The sequence below is a fragment of the Fukomys damarensis genome, unplaced genomic scaffold (assembly GCF_012274545.1).
Source record: "Fukomys damarensis isolate Sample0158 unplaced genomic scaffold, DMR_v1.0_HiC HiC_scaffold_38, whole genome shotgun sequence".
Taxonomy (NCBI): Eukaryota; Metazoa; Chordata; class Mammalia; order Rodentia; family Bathyergidae; genus Fukomys; species Fukomys damarensis.
In genome coordinates, this window is record NW_022900950.1 from 54,924,641 (window position 1) to 54,943,913 (window position 19,273).

Below are 19,273 nucleotides of genomic sequence, written 5' to 3' on the forward strand. Positions count from 1 at the left end.
GAGAGGATAGGGCCATTGAAGTGGCCTCAAGGAAAGTATCAAAGTGATGTAGGTGTGTATGGGTCCATCATCACTACTGGGATGATGCCTTCTATGACCTACAAAGACTACTGCCCTACAGTCTGCAGCCCATGCCACCTCACTTGATATTCCAGTACTGAATACTACACTTTCCCATGGAGTTTAATAGCTAAGTAGGAATAATTAATCATTTCTATGCTTCAAAAACCTACAACCTACCATGGACCACCCACCACAACCTAAGATGTTATGATCTGAAACCAACATTTCTATCCCTGAAGCAAAACTGTTGTGCAAATTTTTGGACAGTCTCCACACTGCCCATTTCAATGACAATGATATGATCAAGCCAGATAACAGAAGCATCCTGACATTCCCCAGCTTTCTACATGTGAATGCCAGCACCTCACATTCAGAAAACACATGGAAAAGACCCTTTAGTACTGGGCCTGCTACATACAAAGTCTCTCTGTATATATGGTGCCTTAGAAGTGAAAATGGCACCAGGGCCTCAAATCAGAGAAACTTGTTTAGTTTTTCTTTTGCTGTTTCCCAGTAGCACACTGAATCAGGCAGTAATTCCAGCATTCTGGGGGTCTGAGGCAGGAAAATCAAAAGATGGAGCCCATCATGCTCAATTAAGGTTTGTCTCCTTTTTCTTTCTTTTCTTTCCTGAGCCAGTGTCTCTCATCTGTCACCTCAAACTCATGGTGAACTTCCTGCCTCAGCCTCCCCAGTGTTGAGATCCCAGGCGTGTGCCACCAAACCTGGTAACAGGCTCCATTAAATGATTTAGTGAGACCCTTAATGAGTGTCTGGAAAAAAGATAGCCTGGGGATGTAATAGAATTCAGCACGAGCACAGTGGGCTCAATGCTCAGTACTGCAAATGTACATCCTAGATAGACAGATGCCTAGGATAAAAACAGTAACAGTACTAAGGGAAGGGCCACTGATTTATTTCACTATGAACATGAAGCTGGGCCATCAGGTCTTCTCCTCAGAGGAAGTGCTCTGGTGGTAGGCACAAGACATGACCTTGTTTCCTAGGCAACCTGTCCAAAAAGAACTTGGAATCCTCATGAACACGAGTCACAATAGAGTGACGGATACGTCCTGAGCTCACTTGTCCAGAGACGGTGAACAGCAAGTATGCTGAACTGCTTCTCAACTTCTCGAGGCAAGAGCCAGAAGACTTCAGGCAGAGAAAGCTTCTTTCAAAGACTGAGAAAATGGTTAACTCCACCCAGTTATCTCAGGCCACACCGCAGGAGCCGCTCAATCATCACGGAAAACCCAGGCCAGATCTCCCCAGGGGTGACCACCATGAGCCATGAGCCACCAAGGAGCCTGGGCCCACCTGCCCTAATCAGAAAGGTCCCAGAAAGCCCAGGAAATGTCTCCCCAGGCCCTGGCATGAAGTACCCTGAGACACTGAAGTGCCAAGAGGTCTCCTTAGACCCAGCTTCTAAGCACCAAAAGGCCCCAAGGGACCTAGGGAAGATCTTCCAGGGATCTGGCACCAGGTACCAAAATCCAGCAAAGATCCCAGGACAGGTCTCCTCAGGCCTGAATGCCAGTCACAGGGAAACACTGGGGAACCCGAGAAAAGTCTCCTTAGGCCCAATTCGTCAGGACAAGGCCCCAAGGGCTAGGGAAGATCTTCCAGGGATCTGGCACCAGGTACCAAAATCCAGCAAAGATCCCAGGACAGGTCTCCTCAGGCCTGAATGCCAGTCACAGGGAAACACTGGGGAACCCGAGAAAAGTCTCCTTAGGCCCCATTCGTCAGGACACAAAGACACCAAGGAGACCAAGGCAGGTCTCTCCAGGCCCAGCCACCCAGTGCTCAGAGATACCACCTAGCTCTGGGCAGGTCTCCCCATGCCTGACAACCAGAAGCCCAGAAACTGCAAGAGGCCCCAGGTGTGAAACTGACGGACCAGGCAACAGTAGCCCAGAGTCACTGAGGACAGTGGGGGAGGGCTACCCACGGGAGATCTTTCCTGGCCTGGTCAGATCAGATCCACAAATACCTAGGGGCCTTCCCAGAGAACGGGAGATCTTCCCACAGGAGATCTGTCCCGGCACCACCACGGGTGGCCTACAAAGACCTAGGAGCCCAGAGGTCGTCTTCCCATGGGAGATTTGCCTTAGCCAAGCCACTAGGCCCCCACAAAGACCCAGGAGCCCAGGAGAGGTCTTCCCAGAGGAGATTTTCCCGAGCCTGGGCATGAGAAACCCAGAAAGACACAGGAGCCCAGGTGAGGTCTTCCCAGAGGAGATTTTCCTGAGCCTGGGCATGAGAAACCCAGAAAGACACAGGAGCCCAGGTGAGGTCTTCCCAGAGGAGATTTTCCCGAGCCTGGGCATGAGATACCAACCAAGACCCAGGAGCCCAGGAGAGGTCTTCCCAGAGGACATTTTCCCGGGCCTGGGCATGAGAAACCCAGAAAGACACAGGAGCCCAGGTGAGGTCTTCCCAGAGGAGATTTTCCCGAGCCTGGGCATGAGATACCAACCAAGACCCAGGAGCCCAGGAGAGGTCTTCCCAGAGGACATTTTCCCGGGCCTGGGCATGAGAAACCCAGAAAGACACAGGAGCCCAGGAGAGGTCTTCCCAGAGGAGATTTTCCCGAGCCTGGGCATGAGATACCAACCAAGACCCAGGAGCCCAGGAGAGGTCTTCCCAGAGGACATTTTCCCGGGCCTGGGCATGAGAAACCCAGAAAGACACAGGAGCCCAGGAGAGGTCTTCCCAGAGGAGATTTTCCCGAGCCTGGGCATGAGATACCAACCAAGACCCAGGAGCCCAGGAGAGGTCTTCCCAGAGGACATTTTCCCGGGCCTGGGCATGAGAAACCCAGAAAGACACAGGAGCCCAGGAGAGGTCTTCCCAGAGGAGATTTTCCCGAGCCTGGGCATGAGATACCAACCAAGACCCAGGAGCCCAGGAGAGGTCTTCCCAGAGGACATTTTCCCGGGCCTGGGCATGAGAAACCCAGAAAGACACAGGAGCCCAGGAGAGGTCTTCCCAGAGGAGATTTTCCCGAGCCTGGGCATGAGATACCAACCAAGACCCAGGAGCCCAGGAGAGGTCTTCCCAGAGGACATTTTCCCGGGCCTGGGCATGAGAAACCCAGAAAGACACAGGAGCCCAGGAGAGGTCTTCCCAGAGGAGATTTTCCCGAGCCTGGGCATGAGATACCAACCAAGACCCAGGAGCCCAGGAGAGGTCTTCCCAGAGGACATTTTCCCGGGCCTGGGCATGAGAAACCCAGAAAGACACAGGAGCCCAGGAGAGGTCTTCCCAGAGGAGATTTTCCCGAGCCTGGGCATGAGATACCAACCAAGACCCAGGAGCCCAGGAGAGGTCTTCCCAGAGGACATTTTCCCGGGCCTGGGCATGAGAAACCCAGAAAGACACAGGAGCCCAGGAGAGGTCTTCCCAGAGGAGATTTTCCCGAGCCTGGGCATGAGAAACCCAGAAAGACACAGGAGCCCAGGTGAGGTCTTCCCAGAGGACATTTTCCCGAGCCTGGGCATGAGATACCAACCAAGACCCAGGAGCCCAGGAGAGGTCTTCCCAGAGGACATTTTCCCGGGCCTGGGCATGAGAAACCCAGAAAGACACAGGAGCCCAGGAGAGGTCTTCCCAGAGGAGATTTTCCCGAGCCTGGGCATGAGATACCAACCAAGACCCAGGAGCCCAGGAGAGGTCTTCCCAGAGGAGACTTTCCCAAGCCTGGGCATGAGAAACCCAGAAAGACACAGGAGCCCAGGAGAGGTCTTCCCAGAGGACATTTTCCTGGGCCTGGGCATGACAAACCCACAAAGACCTGGAAGCCCAGGGGAAGTTCTTCCAGAGATCTTCCCAGGCTTGGCCATGGAGCCCCAACAAACACCTACGGGCCCAAAAGAGGTCATTCCTGAGGGGTTCTTCCCAGAGTTCGTCTCTAGGCCATCGAAGGCCAAAAGAAGGCCAGAAGAGATCTCTGAGCTGGCAATGCCATGCGCAGAGACAGTAAGGAACCCAGGCGAGGTCTTTCGAGGCCTGTCCACCAGCCACCAAGAAACACCAGGAAGCCCCACTCATGTCCACCCTGGCCTCAGCACCACTGTGAGTTTCCTGCACAAGTCTAGCACTTCTTTCTGGGTGTGGGAGGACTTTGGTCATACGGGTTAGTCCTCCTGGCAGGAGTAGCTGCTGGGATGTTGTGTGCTTGCTGTTCTGTTACATTCTCACCCAGGAGAGGGCTGGCAGGTGGGCAGCTCCAGGGTACAGTGTTACTCCACAGCCTCCAGAGTCATTTCCTCTCCTACCAGAGTAGAATCCTGTAACACAGGTACATGTGTGATATGGAATACAAAAGGTCTCCAGGGTCATAAGCATCCCCAGTGATGGGCTGGCAGGTGTTGACGCCTGCTGCTGGCGAATGGACACTGTCTACACACATCTACATATCACTGTAGGCTTTCATGCCAGTTTCTTACACAAGACTTTCAGGCTCTACAATGCAACAAGTGCCAGCTCACCATGGGTCAGGGTGGGAATAGAGGAGACTCCCACTGGGGCTTTGGAGAAGAACCACAAACACCCTGGGACTGCACACCAGGGCCAACACCTCATTCCAGGCATGGGTAGACAGCAACCCCACAGAAATATGGGCTTCATGTCCTCCCATGTGAAATTCTTCTCTCCCTAGCCCCCCGCTGGGGCAAGGTCACTGTCCACATGTTTTTGGGATCATGAGAGAAGGAACTTTGATACTCTGCCACTGTACTTCTTGGGATGATTTGTGTTCTGCCAACTTCACATCCTTTTAACTCCTGCACCTTGGTGTCTGTGTGCCACTGGCCTGACTGTCCTTCCACTCCTTCTCCAATGCTTATTCATCATGAGATGTCCAGAGCTGTGTTCACCAAACACATCAGGACTTCTTCCTATTCTGTCCATTTCTCTGTCACTTGCTGTGTGAAAGACCAATACCGTGGGTCCAACAGGTCAGGAGCTGGGTCTCTGACTTGAACCACATTGCAGAGGAGAGGTGGTGACTGTGACCACAGGTCTTCGTGCTAGGGGACCTAGACTTGATTCCTTCCTGGGGCCATTTCAATGGCACCCCACGGAATATCCTGGGTGTTTCACTTAAGGACACACCCCCAAAGAAACGAGACAAGCTTCTGGGTTCTCACCTCTACAAAGGGACTCTGTCTTGGCTAACACGGATTGATGTCCTCTAGGCAGGCAGTTACCGCCTCTCTGTGGCTATGAAAGTGGCCCAGACATGCTAATATGTCTCCCAAGTCCCTTCTGAAATTGAACCTTTTACTGGGAAAACGACATTTGTGCTGAGGCTCTCCTGTCTGTGTTGAGACAAAAGTCACTAACTAATATGCAGTTTGGGGGAGCTTCACCCTGCAACCCTCCCGTTGGCTCATGGTTTGGCCACTGACTCCACTCTTGCACCACAGCTTGAAAATCACTCAGCTGGGAGCCTCGCCCAAGTCTGGCGAGTGCAGGTGGTCACATCACACTCCCTCTCCGAGCAGCTGGTGCCAGCTTTTCCAGGCAGCCAACCCTTCCTCGGTTCCTCCTTCCTGCGATCCACCAGGGCCTGCACCTATGCCCAACAGGCCAGAATGATGGGAAGGTAAGTGTTGCCCTCTGCAGCTCTGAGTTCTGGGGATGTCCCTGTGCCTCCCTCTGTCTCTGTGTGTGTCTCTGAACAGTGCAGTGCTCATAGGCCAAGCCCATGGGGTCACTGTAGGAGGAAGTGGGGTCTCCAAGGCAAGCGCTGGCCCTGACCTTAGTCCTGTTGAAGATCTGCTGCAATGGCTGTGCTTATTCTCACTGATGATTTTCTTTCCCTAAAGGGAAGCTTTGTCTCCCCCTCACTGAATCCTGCACTTGGGCAAAGCTATCCTCTTCGTTGTAAAGGAGATCAGAGACTCACTCCACAGGGTTCATACAGCGCAGGAGACCCTAGGGGATGGCAGAGGGACCAGGCCCACTCTGATACCTTAGAGGAAGCTGCTGTGTGTCTTTCTTCCCAGCATATGCATGAAGCCCCACTATGTGCAAACCCTTATCTAGGCACTGACCATGACCCAGCGACCAAGGGGGCTTCTATGCCACTAGGGGGCTAAACAGTCACCTGAGACAGAAGAGCAAGCAGATCATGTTCACAGAGTGGTGAACGGGACAGTCTCCTGGCCTCCTGAGACACGAGCAAGTATGGAGGAAAGGAACCCAGAGGACAGAGAACTAGGCAGAGAAAAGAGCCAAAAAATGAGAGCTGGGGAGGACCCTCTCTCCCTTAGCTCTCACTTCTCAGACCTGCTTGCAGCATGTGCCCTGTTCCCACAAAGCCAATGCCACCACAGACACCTCCCCTTTTCTGAACAGAGGCCACATGGCAACAGGAGGCACAGGCACAGCGACGGGTGCCACGCTTCCCTGAAGAAGGGAGAGGTGCTCACACCATGCATCAAAAGATACCCATTTGTCTTTTCCCAGGGCCGTGTCCTTCCTCCTCGACTCCTGGCTAGAGATGCACGTCCAGGATGGACCTCCCAGCCCACTGGCTCCACTGCAGCATCCCCAAGCCCGCTGAAGAAGAGAGTAAGGGTGATAGGACCGGGCTATGGGCCCATGGGTACATGGGATAGGATGGGGCTGGGCATGCAGTAAGGGCTCCCACCTGCTCCGTTGGCCCGGGAACAGCCCGAGACTAAGTAGTCCGTGGGTGGATGCACCTGGGAAGACTTCCTGGGATGGGCTGGCAGACAGAGCTGCCTCGTGGGAGGAACATGGACAGTAGGTGTTTTCTCTTCTTCTCGCTGCAGGGCCAGCTGCGGCTCAAACTCGAGTACCACCTGCAGAGCCGGTGCCGCCTCTACCTTCAGCCTCCTCACCAGCTGCAGCACTGAAATGAGAACCAGCTGCAGGAACCACTTCTCCACCAGTTCCACACCTGGGGTCCCTCATTTCACAGAGGGTGTCACCTCCTGACTGCCCCCTGTGGCCAGCTCCTGACACATACCCACTCTTCTGCGCCCTGGCTGTTGCACTTCCTGTTGTATTTACTCATATCTTTAATTCCCAGTTCTCTGTAAATATATTAATTTTAAATGTAATTTCAGAGTTAGTTTTTTGTGATGGTCAGTGGCATCAAGTACACTTGCAGTGCTGTGCAACTTCCACAACTGTCCGGTACCAGAACATCTTCCTGGTTTCCGTACCCATATGCAGTCCCTCACCTCTGCCCTAGGCCAGCTCCTGGCTACTGGTCACCTTTCTTTCCCTGTGATTTACCTATTCTCAATTTTTTTCACATCTGTGAAATGAGATTTCTCGTTGGCCACGTAGGATTGGAGGGGTCTGATTCATCTTAGTTTAGGTTAGAAGGGGATATAGTCCACAATTTACAGGTAGAAAGCAAAGCCCCACAATGAATATAATATAATATATACCTATCTATAGATAGATAGATATCTATATATATATATATTTTTTTTTTCGCCCTGGGGCAGGGTTTGGGGTTTCTAGTCTATGACTTCAGTGATAAGAAACCACAGGGAAATGGCTGACTCTTTGCAGGCAAAACAAAAGCAAGAACAATGTGAACAATTATAATGACAAATCACAATGAGAAATGTTTTTTAGAACCCACACCATCTTGGAGGATCAAATCCCAGGGCTACAATGAACACTCAGGAAGCTATCGGTTTAGTAGGATAAAAGACACTTTTGTAATGCAAAATGAAATTTCATCGCAGCCTGCAAAGTTATACAATGATCAATCTGCAGGGCACAGAGGCACACATTACTGAAATGTCATCTGTCCTCTTCACACTAATATGTTTTAAGTGTGGCGCCAATAGAACTGGTAAGAACATGGAAGGCAGCAGGCCTGGTAGGTCCCTGAAGGACATGGTTATGGAAGTTCTTCTCTCAAAGAGCTGTGTGCCAGCTCCTCCGAGTGCTTTTGGTTTTTTTATGCATCAGGGATGGAACTGTAGACCTTACGCTTGCGACACAGGTGGCAGAACCACTGAGCTAAATCTCAGGCCCTCATTTGACAGTCTTTGTTTTGCTTTGCTTTTGGTATTGGTTTTTTTTGGTATTGGTGACAGCATCTCACTATGTACTCCAGCCTGGCCTCAAACTAAGGTCAGTTCCCCTGCCTCAGCTTCCTTACTGGTGGGATTACAGGCAGGGCCACCACGCCTCACTCCTCAGGCTTTTAAACATTTACGTTGCTTTTCCTTGCAGAGCTAATGTTAGCGATTCTTCTCACATACACAGCAACACACCTTTTCAAGACTATTGTTCACATCCGTAGTTGAAGGAGGCAGCATCTGGAACCTTCCGTAACATCTGTGTATAGGCCACGTGTATGACAAAATGATATGCAGCTATTCGGGTGGCTCCATCTGGCCTCATAGGGAAAGTAGCCAAGGAAACTGTTAATGTGAAAAAGATACATGATGTGTGGATGTCTGCCTGCATGAAGGATCTCAATTTCTGAACGACACATCTATGATGTAAATCTACACACGTCCCTATGCTAATGAATCTATGTCAGAAGTAGAGAGACAGACAGGCTGAAGGAGGCAGAGAGAGAGAGATGCCCAACCATCGGTAATGAACAGCTCTTCTGGTTAACTTGTGGAAAAATATTGATATGTTCACTCATTTAGATTCTAAGAGTTTTATAATGTGAATACTTTTAATCATATATAGATCAATGGTAAAATCTCTTCTTTCGTTCTAAATGACACGGACCATTTTTACACCTGGGCTGAAGTGAATAAACTTTCAATGAACATGAGTGTGAAGAAATCTTTCTAGACTGTGGTTTCAGTTCCTTTACATAAATACACAGAGTGGGCTTACTGGGTCCTGTGGCAGTTTCAATAACTGTGTTTTAAGAAACTTTCATATTCTTTTCCATAATGGCTGTATTGATGCGCATTGTCACTAACAGTGTACAAGGATCCATAAATTTTCTTTTATCTTTGGGACCAGGGATCCAACTCGGGCCCTTGTGCTTGCGAGGCAGGCGGCAGAATCAGTGAGCCAAACCTCTGGTCCTGATTATTGAGTTAATGTCCTTATGAGTTGAGATGTATTTGACTTTTTAATGCCATTTTTTATTGTCTTCGTAGGTTGTACATTTGTTAGAGGTTGTCTATTTCTTCTAGGCTATCTACAATCTTAAAATACAATTATTCATAATCTCTGAAATAATTTTCATGCATAAATAAATGATGGTATGTTCTCTCCTGCATTTCTGATTTTAGCAGTTTGAGTCCCCTTTTTTTGGCCATCGATCCAGCTAAATGTAAGTTTTGTGAATTTGTTGGAAAAATCAATTCTGGTATAATGTATTTTGCTATAAGTTTATATGCGTACTCATATGTGCTTGGAGATACATGATGTGATATTCTAAGTGTGGTGTTCTTTACTAAACTTCTATTATGAAATTGAGATGGATATTGAGAGATTTCATTGTTTTCTCCATCAGCATAAAAATTAACATACCACATTACAGCACAGAATTGTGAAGAATACCAACCAAATCTTTTTGTAAATATTTGTAAGTAGTGGATATGGAAATGGAATAAAAGATATGGATATGGAATAAATTATCAAGTTCATGTACATATGCCCACCAGGAATTATTTTAAATGATTGCCCAAGTATATATTTAGGAGTTTTTTTTTCTATTACGTCATTCTCTGGCATTAGTAACAATTGCTGATAGAAAGGTTAAGAACTCAATAAAGACTGGTATACTTCTAGACAATATGCGCAGTCCAATTTTTCTCAGAGATGCTGGGTGAGTTCTGTGTACTATAGAATTTATTGTGTATAGGTGGGCCTGGTGATGCGAAATTCCTCAGACCACAGTTCACCACTCCTTGATCTAGAGCTTGATTTGTCATCATATTGATATTTACTCTCCTAAGAAACCCTTTGAAAAGGAGCTTAAAGTCCTTAATGTGAAAGAGAATTTCCCAGTATGTTACCAATGAATGTACAGTTTTCTTTGGGAAGATAAACACTGAAAGAAGACATTGATTCCAAAGCCCATAGATAGTAAGAGGTGTTTGTAAAAAGAAGAAAACTCATTATGCATTCCTCTTTTAAGAGCCAGACAAGAAAGCTAAGTGAAAGAACAAAGAGAAACACCAAAGCCAATTGTTGAGAATATTTTGACTTTGTACAAAATATGGCTTTAAATCATAAATGTAAAGGATTAAAATGTGTTAATATATAGGCATCAACTCCACATGATGAATTTATTTGTAATTTACCACAATTTGTATTAATCAAAAATTTAAATTTTATATGCAAATTTTGAAAATACCACATGTACAAATACAAACTAGATCATGCTAATGTTATTTCTAGTTGAAAAATGCATTTGATTATGTACTATTCCAGGTTTGAAAGTAAGAAATGGAGAGAAATTAAATCTGATCTTTCTTTAAATGGTAATTAATACAGTGGAGGAATAAGAAAGATTAAAGTATGAACAATATTATAATGAAAACATTTATGTCTACAGCAACAAGAGGAAACAATGACAATGAGAAAATCCAAAAGAAAAGTGTCCAGGAAGGGCATCTCACGAATACTAAACAAAGTAAAAAGCTGCAAGATTTCAAATAGATATTGGGTGAATAAGAAGATGGATTCTCTTGAGAGACAGAGGCAGGAGGATTGCTGCAAATTTGAGGCAAGCCTGGGCTACGTAGTGAGTCAGGGCCAGCCTGAACCACAAAGTGAGAGCCTGTTTCAAAAAACCAAAAAAAAAAAAAAAAAAAAAAAAAAAAAAAAAAAAAAAAGAGTACTATGTGATCTAAGACCTTCCAGCCAAACAGAAGGAAATCGTCCAATCACAGAAACCCAATGACAAGTAAACCAAGATAAAATCTGAAAAACAACCTCTTTTTAGTTCCTGAATAAACCTAGATCTCACCTACTCCTCACTGGTTGTTTTTAGTGAACTGCAGACAGCACCTCTGACAAGGGGTTGTGATGTTCACAGAACACAAAGTTTGATCCAGCTGCCTTCCCCTCCAGCTTGCCTCACAAACATCCCAACGCCCCATCCTCAGCGAGGTAAATTGGAGTCATGCTCTGTTTCCACATGAGGCAGCCTCAAGAATTAACTCTCTTGTCGCTTCAGTTGTCAGATTGTTCAGGGTACGAAGCGAGCCTGGTTCAGTAACACTACCACAAAGCTTGGCTGTGGAGTGTCCAAACTCTGGACTTTTCTCTGAGCCCTCTTCTCAACAAGGCCTCTTCCCTCAGCACGCAGGCTTGCCTCTAGCACAAAGCTTGTCAAGGCAGTGTAGTGAGTATCACTCCGTATTTGATATCTGATCCAATTCTGCATTCCTTTTTTTTTCTTTTATTGAGTTTATTGGTACATTTGAGGTATACAGTACAACTACATTCATTACTGGGATCTTGTACCTTTACATGACAGGTCTTGGTTCTCACTTTTTTTCCCCCTTGCAATTCTGCATTCTCTATCCTGTCTAAGTTCTTCACCTTCCTGCCTCTGAGAACTGGTCAAGTTCATCTGAGTAATTCCATTCACTGACCCTCTCACTCTGCCCCTTAGCTATAAATCTGTATCTCTGTTGCAACAGTTTGACCCCGTTGAGGTAGTCAAGTAATCTTCCTTTCCATCTTTAGCATGTGTTAAAATAAATTCCAGTTAACAGCTGTAAACTGACATCATGAAAAATCATTCATGCTTAGCTAACCTAAATATTTATTAGGAAAGGATTGGGTAACATAGGGACAATGGGAAGGGAAAGCACCGCATGCATTTGTTGCTGTTAGTGGATACTTTCCTTGTGTCCACCTTTGATCATGCCAGTAATTCCTCCATACATATTTTTTTATGAATGACTTCAGTGGACATCACACCTGTGTCTGAAGGCACACATCCTAGGTCAAAGGATAAATTTGGGAATGCTAAGTAATGATCAATCCCATCTAAAGCAGCTGAAGAAAAAGTGAAGAAGCCTCATCTTATTTTGATTTAACAAAGTTTCTTAGACCTAAGTGTGTACTGATACCATAGATCATGGCAAATACTGTCTTGGAATTTTTAACTTCCTAAGTGAAAAGAAAGGAGCACCGGGGACCGAGGATTTAGCTCAGTGGTTCTGCTGCCTGCCTTGCAAGCACAATGACCCGAGTTCCATCCCCAGTACAAAAACAAAATGACAACAACTAAAAATAAAACAAAGGAGAACTGAAAATTGGTTCTGTAAAACCAGTGCCAGTATACTTTTATCTTAAATATTGGTTCTGTTAAAATATATCAGAATTTATAGTTAAGAAAACTGGAAATTGCTTAGAATAAAGGATACCTAGCAAGATTCTAGGATTTTCTGTCTCTGAATTATCTTTATAGTGCTGTGTGAAAGTCATCTACTTATCTCCCCCTCCGTGGAAGCTCTAATCATTAGACACTATAGTCTAAGCTGGGTGTGAGGGTACATGTCTGTAATACCAGCACTCAGGAGGCAGAGGGAGGAGGGTGATTGCGAGTTCAAGGCAAGCCTGGGCTATATAGTAAGTTCAAGGCCAGCTTGAACTAGATAGGGAGACCTTGTCTCAAAAACAACACCAAAAAAACAAAACAAAACAAAAAAAACCACTATATTCTATGCAGAACTTAAGTTTCTTGCTCAGTTCTTGCATTGACTTCAGCTTAATCATGGCTTACTATACATATATAGTATCATTTTTTGCATGTTGGTGAAAACTCCAAGTCCCAGAGAACATTTTGAGTAATTTCTCCTGTCAAGCTTGTGCTATAATTTTTGTCATTATAATTTTCATTACAAATAACCATACTCATTTAAAAACACAACATTTATTTTCACAAAGATCCCTCATCTCTGCAAACAAGCCAGAAGTAAAGTTAGTTCTTACTTAATACTTTTTCTTCCCCTTCTATAAGAAGGAACCCTTGACTCTAGCCTCGTACATGTCTTAGATTGAAGTTACTTGGCTGGGGCACGATTTTGAGGTTAAGGCTAGCTGGAGCAATGGAGTAAAATCCTTTCTCAAAATAAAAATGTTGGGGCTTAGTTCTACAACACTTGCTAGCATGTGTGATGTCCTGAGTTTGGCGCCCCCAGCACTGAAAAAATGAACCCCTGAATTTTAACCATTCATTGACTCAGAATAAAAGCAACTTCTCCCAATTACTCTTGCACTCAGATGTGGCTATGTGCTTAAGATCTGGCCAATTCTGTGCCACCAGAAATAATAAACACAATTTTCCTAGCAAGGCGAGCTCATGCCCTTCCATTCTCCTTTCTAGTGGCTGCAATGCACACATGGAATTGAACAAGGCTGCACCATTAGAACAACACCTTAAGGACAGCGTACCAGGAAGACAGAAAAGCCTGGAATGAGGTTACTTTGCATAATATTATACTTTTCTTTTCTTTCTTTCTTTTTTTTTTTTTTTGGCTTGACTTCTCTTTTTTCTTTTAGCAAAACATTTATTGGTATATTTTAGATATACATAATAACACTCATTATAGGGAATTTGTACCTGTACATGATATATCCTGCTCCTTTTTTTTTTGTTTCCTCCCCTCCCGCAAGGTTCCCTTGCCTCCCTACATAAAACTGTTTTCAGTTTTTCCCTCTTTTTTTACTTTATTTTTCTCATCGCTTCTGTTTTCCTCTCCCTCATGCCCCTTCCCATTTGAACATTTTCTTCCCATTTCCCAATTATCTATTACACATTTTAGTCCTTACTTTTACTTTCGCTTTCTCACACCAGATCAAATATGGTATTTAAACATGTGTGTCCAATTTATTTCATTTATGAGTATAGTCTCAAGGAGTATCCATTTCGCTATACATGTCTCAAACTCATCTTTCTTTAAAACATTGTACTTTTCTATAAGAAACTTCTTTCTTAACCAACCTGTAGTCTAATCAAAGCATAAAGTAGGAGAAAACATTGTCTAATGAGATTTCTCTGTAGAAAGAAACCCCTAAAGTCATTGAGACTCTGGATTAGGCTGTACCTGAGGTATCAGTGCTGGATTTCTCAGTTACAATAGGTAAAACTCACCCTCGCCTCCCGTGCCCAACACTAGGCATTGAATTTAGCGGTGCTCTATTGCTGAACTGTATCTCTAGTCCTGTCTATATTTTATTTTGAAACAGGGTCTCACCAAGTTACCCAGGCTGGCCTCAAACTTGAGCTCCTACTGCCTCAGCTGCCCAGAATGCCTAGATTACAGGTGGGTGCCATTGTGATAAAACATTCTATTAAGATAAAAAATGAGGTTCTCTTGATTACAACTAATTCTCCTGGCTTTCTTTTTTAAGATTTGAGAAGTATTTTGCCTGCCATTTTCAAGTCCTATTTAGCCTATTTCCTAAAATGAGTTTACCCCACAGAATATTTCTGACTGAGAAATGGTGGTGTGACGTAACAACTTTCACTTTGCAGGTCAGAAGCCAAAGGATTGACTCCATTAAAGAAAGCAAATCCACCACTGACTAGGTTACTTTAAGAGAAAAATGTCTCAGATACAAAGGGAATGAATGATATACAATATGTTTGCTACACCCTCCCTTCATCTTAAACTATGTTGAAGCCAGGATTTAGCTCAGTGGTGCCCCTGCTTGTCTCGCAAGTGCAAGAACCCGAGTTTGATCCCCGAAAACCATGTTGAATTATTAAGGTGAATGGTATGAGAAACTGAGCTTAGGGAAGTAAGTACAGATGACAAATGGGAGCCCTTGTATTTGGCATAATCTGCTGCCTGTGTGCTATTCCTGAAGTTAGCTTCTTTTTCTCTTTTTGCTTGTTTTGGTTTTGGTGTTTTGAGAGGTTTTGCTATGTAGCTCAGGCTAGCCTTGAACTCACTATGCATAGTTCTGGCTGGCCTCAAACCCATGTCAATTCTCCTGTTCCAGCCTGAGTGCTGTGATTACAGTCATGGGCCCTCACACCTGACCTTGTGGATGTCTTTAAACAAAATTGGTTTGTATATATTGAATACTCTTATTGGTTTTTTAATTTTAATTTTTCTTTTCCCATACTAGGGTTCTAACTCAGGACCTCGCATTTGCCAGGCAGGCACGCCACCACTGAGCTACATCGCCCACCCCTTATTGCTTCTGAAATAACTTATCCTCGCAGTTTTTCTACTGCCACATTTTCTGTAATGTTATCTTCTATCACTTTCTTGCTTTATCATGTTGGCTATAATGAATTCTCCTTTAAATTACACTGGAATGATGAAAAGGGGTTGAAGATAAGTGGGTATAGGAAGGAGAGACTCTGTTACAAATGCTTTTACTTTTGGAGTACAATAAACATCAGCATCAAACATCCTTGAAATTATGAATTTTGAATACTGTATATACCTTTTTCTCTAGAATGGGATCAGTAAATTCTCTGAGATTCTTTAACAAGATACATGTACAAAAGCAAAAATCTAGAGTCAACTGAAAATGATGGAAAAGAGGTATAACAATTTCAATCTCTAATCTATATGTAGACAAGCTAATGGCTCACTCAGATTCTATTTTATCCTGTTGGGATCCCTAGTAACACTTATCATTTGAATTTAAAAGGGTACAAAATAATTTGGGTGCTTTGAGCTCTTTCGACTACAGGCACAAAGATCCAAAGTATTAACATCGGGTTGGGAATTTAGCTCAGTGGTTCAGCGCCTGCCTCACAAGTACAAGGACCCGAGTTTGATCTCTGGGACCAAAATATAATTAAATTAACATCTAAATCTTACAAATGGAAATCTTGCAAATGACATTTTTATTGAACAGCTGACCAAAAAAATGCTAATTGGAAAATGGAGACAAGGGAAAATTCTTGTCAAACTGGTTTAAACACTAGTAGTTTTTTCACTGAATGAGCAAAGTTTGTTTTGTTTTTGTTTTTTAATATACATTTAACATAACTACTAAACATTAAAAAGTCAGGAAACCTTGGTTGAAGAACCAGTTGTATTTATAACTAACCACATACAAATCACTTACAACGGTATAAAGTAACAGTTAACACCTATGCCCTAATTCACAAATACATCACAAAACCAAAATTCTTCCCCAACCCCGCTGTGGTGGTACATACCAGTAATCCCAGCACTGAGGAGGCTGAGGCAGGAGGATCACTGTGAGTTTGAGACCAGCCTGGGCTACATAGTGAGTTCCAGGTCAGTCTCGACTACCTAGTGAGGCCCTGTCCCAAAAACAAATGAACAAACAAAATTCTTCCCCAAGAAAACGTCACTATAATCCAAAATATTATTAGTATTTAGCCTAGGATTTCCCTCAAAGGTTAAGAATGAAAAACTGAAGATTGTCTTTTACACATCAGCTGTACAACTTAATTGCACAGATAGATAGTTTGGTTGAGATAAACATTTTCCTTCTCCAAACTGTGGTGAACAGGTACAGAAGCCAGTCTCAAAAGAATCCCAAAGACCCTCCAAGTTAGTCCACCCTGGGGATCAGGGAAGCCAAAAGGAGCTCATGCATCTGCCAAAGTGACCCAGAGTTGAACAATTTGCAAATGCAGTGGTTTCCTAACATTTTCTACAGTCACAGCAAGATGAGGGGGAGCTGACGCACAGCATAAACTGGAAGCTGGAGGCCGCAGAGACAGTGCCATATCTTTTTTCTGCTTGGCTTGAGAACTTCTGTGGGGGCAGAGGTGGGGTGTGTGTGCAATGGACAACACAAACTCACTGATCTGGACGCGGACACAGTTGGAGAACCACATGGGGTGTTCCAGGCCGCCAGAGTGATGGTCACAGACAGTTGCGGTGCTTCAGTGGCAGCTCCACAGACAGCTGTGCTGAGGACAAAGTCCACAAACATGGAGCCGGAAGGCTGAACTGAAGAGCAGTCAGAAGTTTCGTCTTTTATGTCATGGAGAGTTTCATACAAAAACATGTTAATCCTATGGTGATAAAAATGTTTTCCTTTATGGTAAGAAAATCTTTTTGTAGAAAACATTTTTTGTAAGTTTCTCAAAAGAGGTTCTGAAGAGAAGTTTGCCACCCAGGCCATAGGGTGATCACACCACAGAATTACCACACAAGTTATCACACAGGTTGTATGGCTACCACATGGGTCATAAGCTAGTTTAGACTCAGAGAGGTAAGTTGGAAAAAAGACGGAAGTGTAAGGTGGCTTCTACCACACTCACATCATAAATTTAAACAACAAAATGCTGGGCTAGGGATATAGAACAGAGGTATAGTGCATCTCTAGTATACAACCCTACAGATTGATCTCCACTACCACGAAAGCACAGAGAACATAAAGCTATCAAGAAATTGAATGGGCCAGCCTAGTAGTGCATCTATAATCCCAGAACTATGAGAGGCTGAGGCATGAGGATTGCCAAGTCTAAGTCCCCCGTGGGCAATTTAGGGAGATCTCACCTCTGAGCAATAAGAACTTAATGATGTTGAAAAAGTTGGCCACAATGTAAGATGAGTGAGGAATAGCTTTCTAAGTTATCAGCAGTGCTTATAACATCCCTGATATCAAATGAAACACAATTAGGTTTAGGCCACTAAAGCACATTCACTTTTGGTTGTGGTTTTTGGTGCCAGGGATCGAACTCAGGACCTTACGCTTCAAAGGCAGGTAAATGAGCTAAATCCCGGGCCCCATATTCGCCTTTTTGAAGAAACACATACTACTAGGGCAAGTATTTTATTTTAAAAGTAAGGAAACATTACTTTTTGTTTCTCATCCTTTTGGTTTCCCTTTTTCTACTTCCATTTTATGATATTTCACTCAAATATTCAGTTACCCATCTCAGACTACTGTCCGCTGCCAGAGTGTAAGATATGTTAGGATTCCTTCACTACAGAATAAACATTGCAGAAGAATTAGCATCTTATAAACAAAGACTAAGGAATATAATTCTAACTGGGCATGAGAAAATGTATAGAACATAAATATGTGGTTACTTATCATTTATATATCTCATGAGAACTATTATGTAATAAACTCTCAAGAGGTAAACACATCATTTTTATGTAATTTAAAAATGTCATTTTTGTCACCTTTACTCTATTTCTAGACTTTCCCCTACATTATAGTAAAAGACAAACAAAACCTAAAAAGACACAACTTATCTAACTCACAAACATGGTATATAAATATCATAGTAGTCATTTATACGAATCCTTGAAAAATATTTTAAAGGAAACATATTTTTGCTGTCGCCAACATTTTTAAATTATGTTCTTTAATTTTAAACTTTAGTACAAAAATATTTTCAATCTGGCAATCAAGAACATGTAGTGACTTTTAAAAATTTCAGAAAACTTTAGTCCTACACAAAAGATTTATATAAAGCTTAAAGTTATAAAGCTGGGATCTGGTTTTATAGTTGAGGGATACTATAATCAACTATTGACATCAATAAAATGATGTTTTTAGATTATTCATATTTTCAAAACCAGAATTACCTAATAAAACTGACCCAGAGTCCAGCTCACTGAATTCATCTAAATCCCATTCAGTCCCAGATTAACTTGGTACACCATCTACTTCAGTAAGAAAACTTTGCCAAGGGCTGGGATTTAGCTCAGTGGTGCCATTGCCTGCCTTACAAATGCAAGGACCCAAGTTTGCTCCATGGTACCAAAAAAGAAAAAAGAGACACAGAGAAAACCTTGACAACACTCAAGGCAAGAAGGATAAATATGAGCTGAGAGGCAAACAAAATTAGAGTCAAATAACAAGCATAATGAGGGATTATAGGCATGCACCACTACACTCAGCACAAGAATTTATTTTTAAATGACTAAAACTGCACTTGAAAGAGCACAACATAACACTACTAAAGTCTTGTAAGTTTTATCATATATTTACAGAAAAATATTACATATGTCAGTTAGTATTGCTGAGATAATTCAATTAGTATTGGTGATAGAATGGCCATAATTTTTCAGGTCTAATAAAGACTATTTTATTAGTCCTCTATAAAATATCTGAACAGAAACAGTCTTGTCATTAGGTTTGTGACAATTTAGGGAGGAAGCACTTTCAACGTGATTTTTTTCAAGAACTATCACATAGAAGAAAAAAGGACGTGGAGCAGGGATTTAGCTCAGTGGCACTGTGCCTGTCTCACAAAGTACAAGGTTCTGAGTTCAATCCATGGTGCAAAGAAAGAAAAGAAGGTAGGAAA

General features: G+C 43.7%; 1 protein-coding gene and 1 long non-coding RNA gene across 5 annotated transcripts; one reads left to right on the top strand and one right to left on the bottom strand.

The window, feature by feature from the left end:
- Window positions 1-1,684: 1,684 nt before the first annotated feature.
- On the bottom strand, window positions 1,685-18,013 carry LOC104865449. Of its 4 annotated transcripts, XM_033759892.1 has the most exons (5): window positions 16,807-18,013; window positions 8,340-8,489; window positions 6,725-6,949; window positions 3,766-4,355; window positions 1,687-3,696 (listed from the first exon to the last, which is right to left on the bottom strand). In XM_033759892.1, the coding sequence occupies exons 4-5, from the start codon at window positions 4,195-4,197 to the stop codon at window positions 2,125-2,127; spliced, it is 2,004 nt and encodes a 667-aa protein (XP_033615783.1). In that variant the 5' UTR covers window positions 4,198-4,355; window positions 6,725-6,949; window positions 8,340-8,489; window positions 16,807-18,013; the 3' UTR covers window positions 1,687-2,124. The 4 variants fall into 4 exon arrangements, with proteins under 4 accessions (XP_033615785.1, XP_033615783.1, XP_033615782.1 ...); XM_033759894.1 differs by lacking the exons at window positions 6,725-6,949; window positions 8,340-8,489; window positions 16,807-18,013 and adding an exon at window positions 6,523-6,591 and having other exon boundaries at window positions 1,685-3,351; window positions 3,490-3,696; XM_033759891.1 differs by lacking the exons at window positions 6,725-6,949; window positions 8,340-8,489; window positions 16,807-18,013 and adding an exon at window positions 6,523-6,591.
- Window positions 5,597-6,951, top strand: LOC104865450. The gene is made up of 3 exons (XR_004515673.1): window positions 5,597-5,674; window positions 6,541-6,645; window positions 6,870-6,951. It is a non-coding gene; the product is annotated as an uncharacterized LOC104865450 (long non-coding RNA).
- Window positions 18,014-19,273: the final 1,260 nt, after the last annotated feature.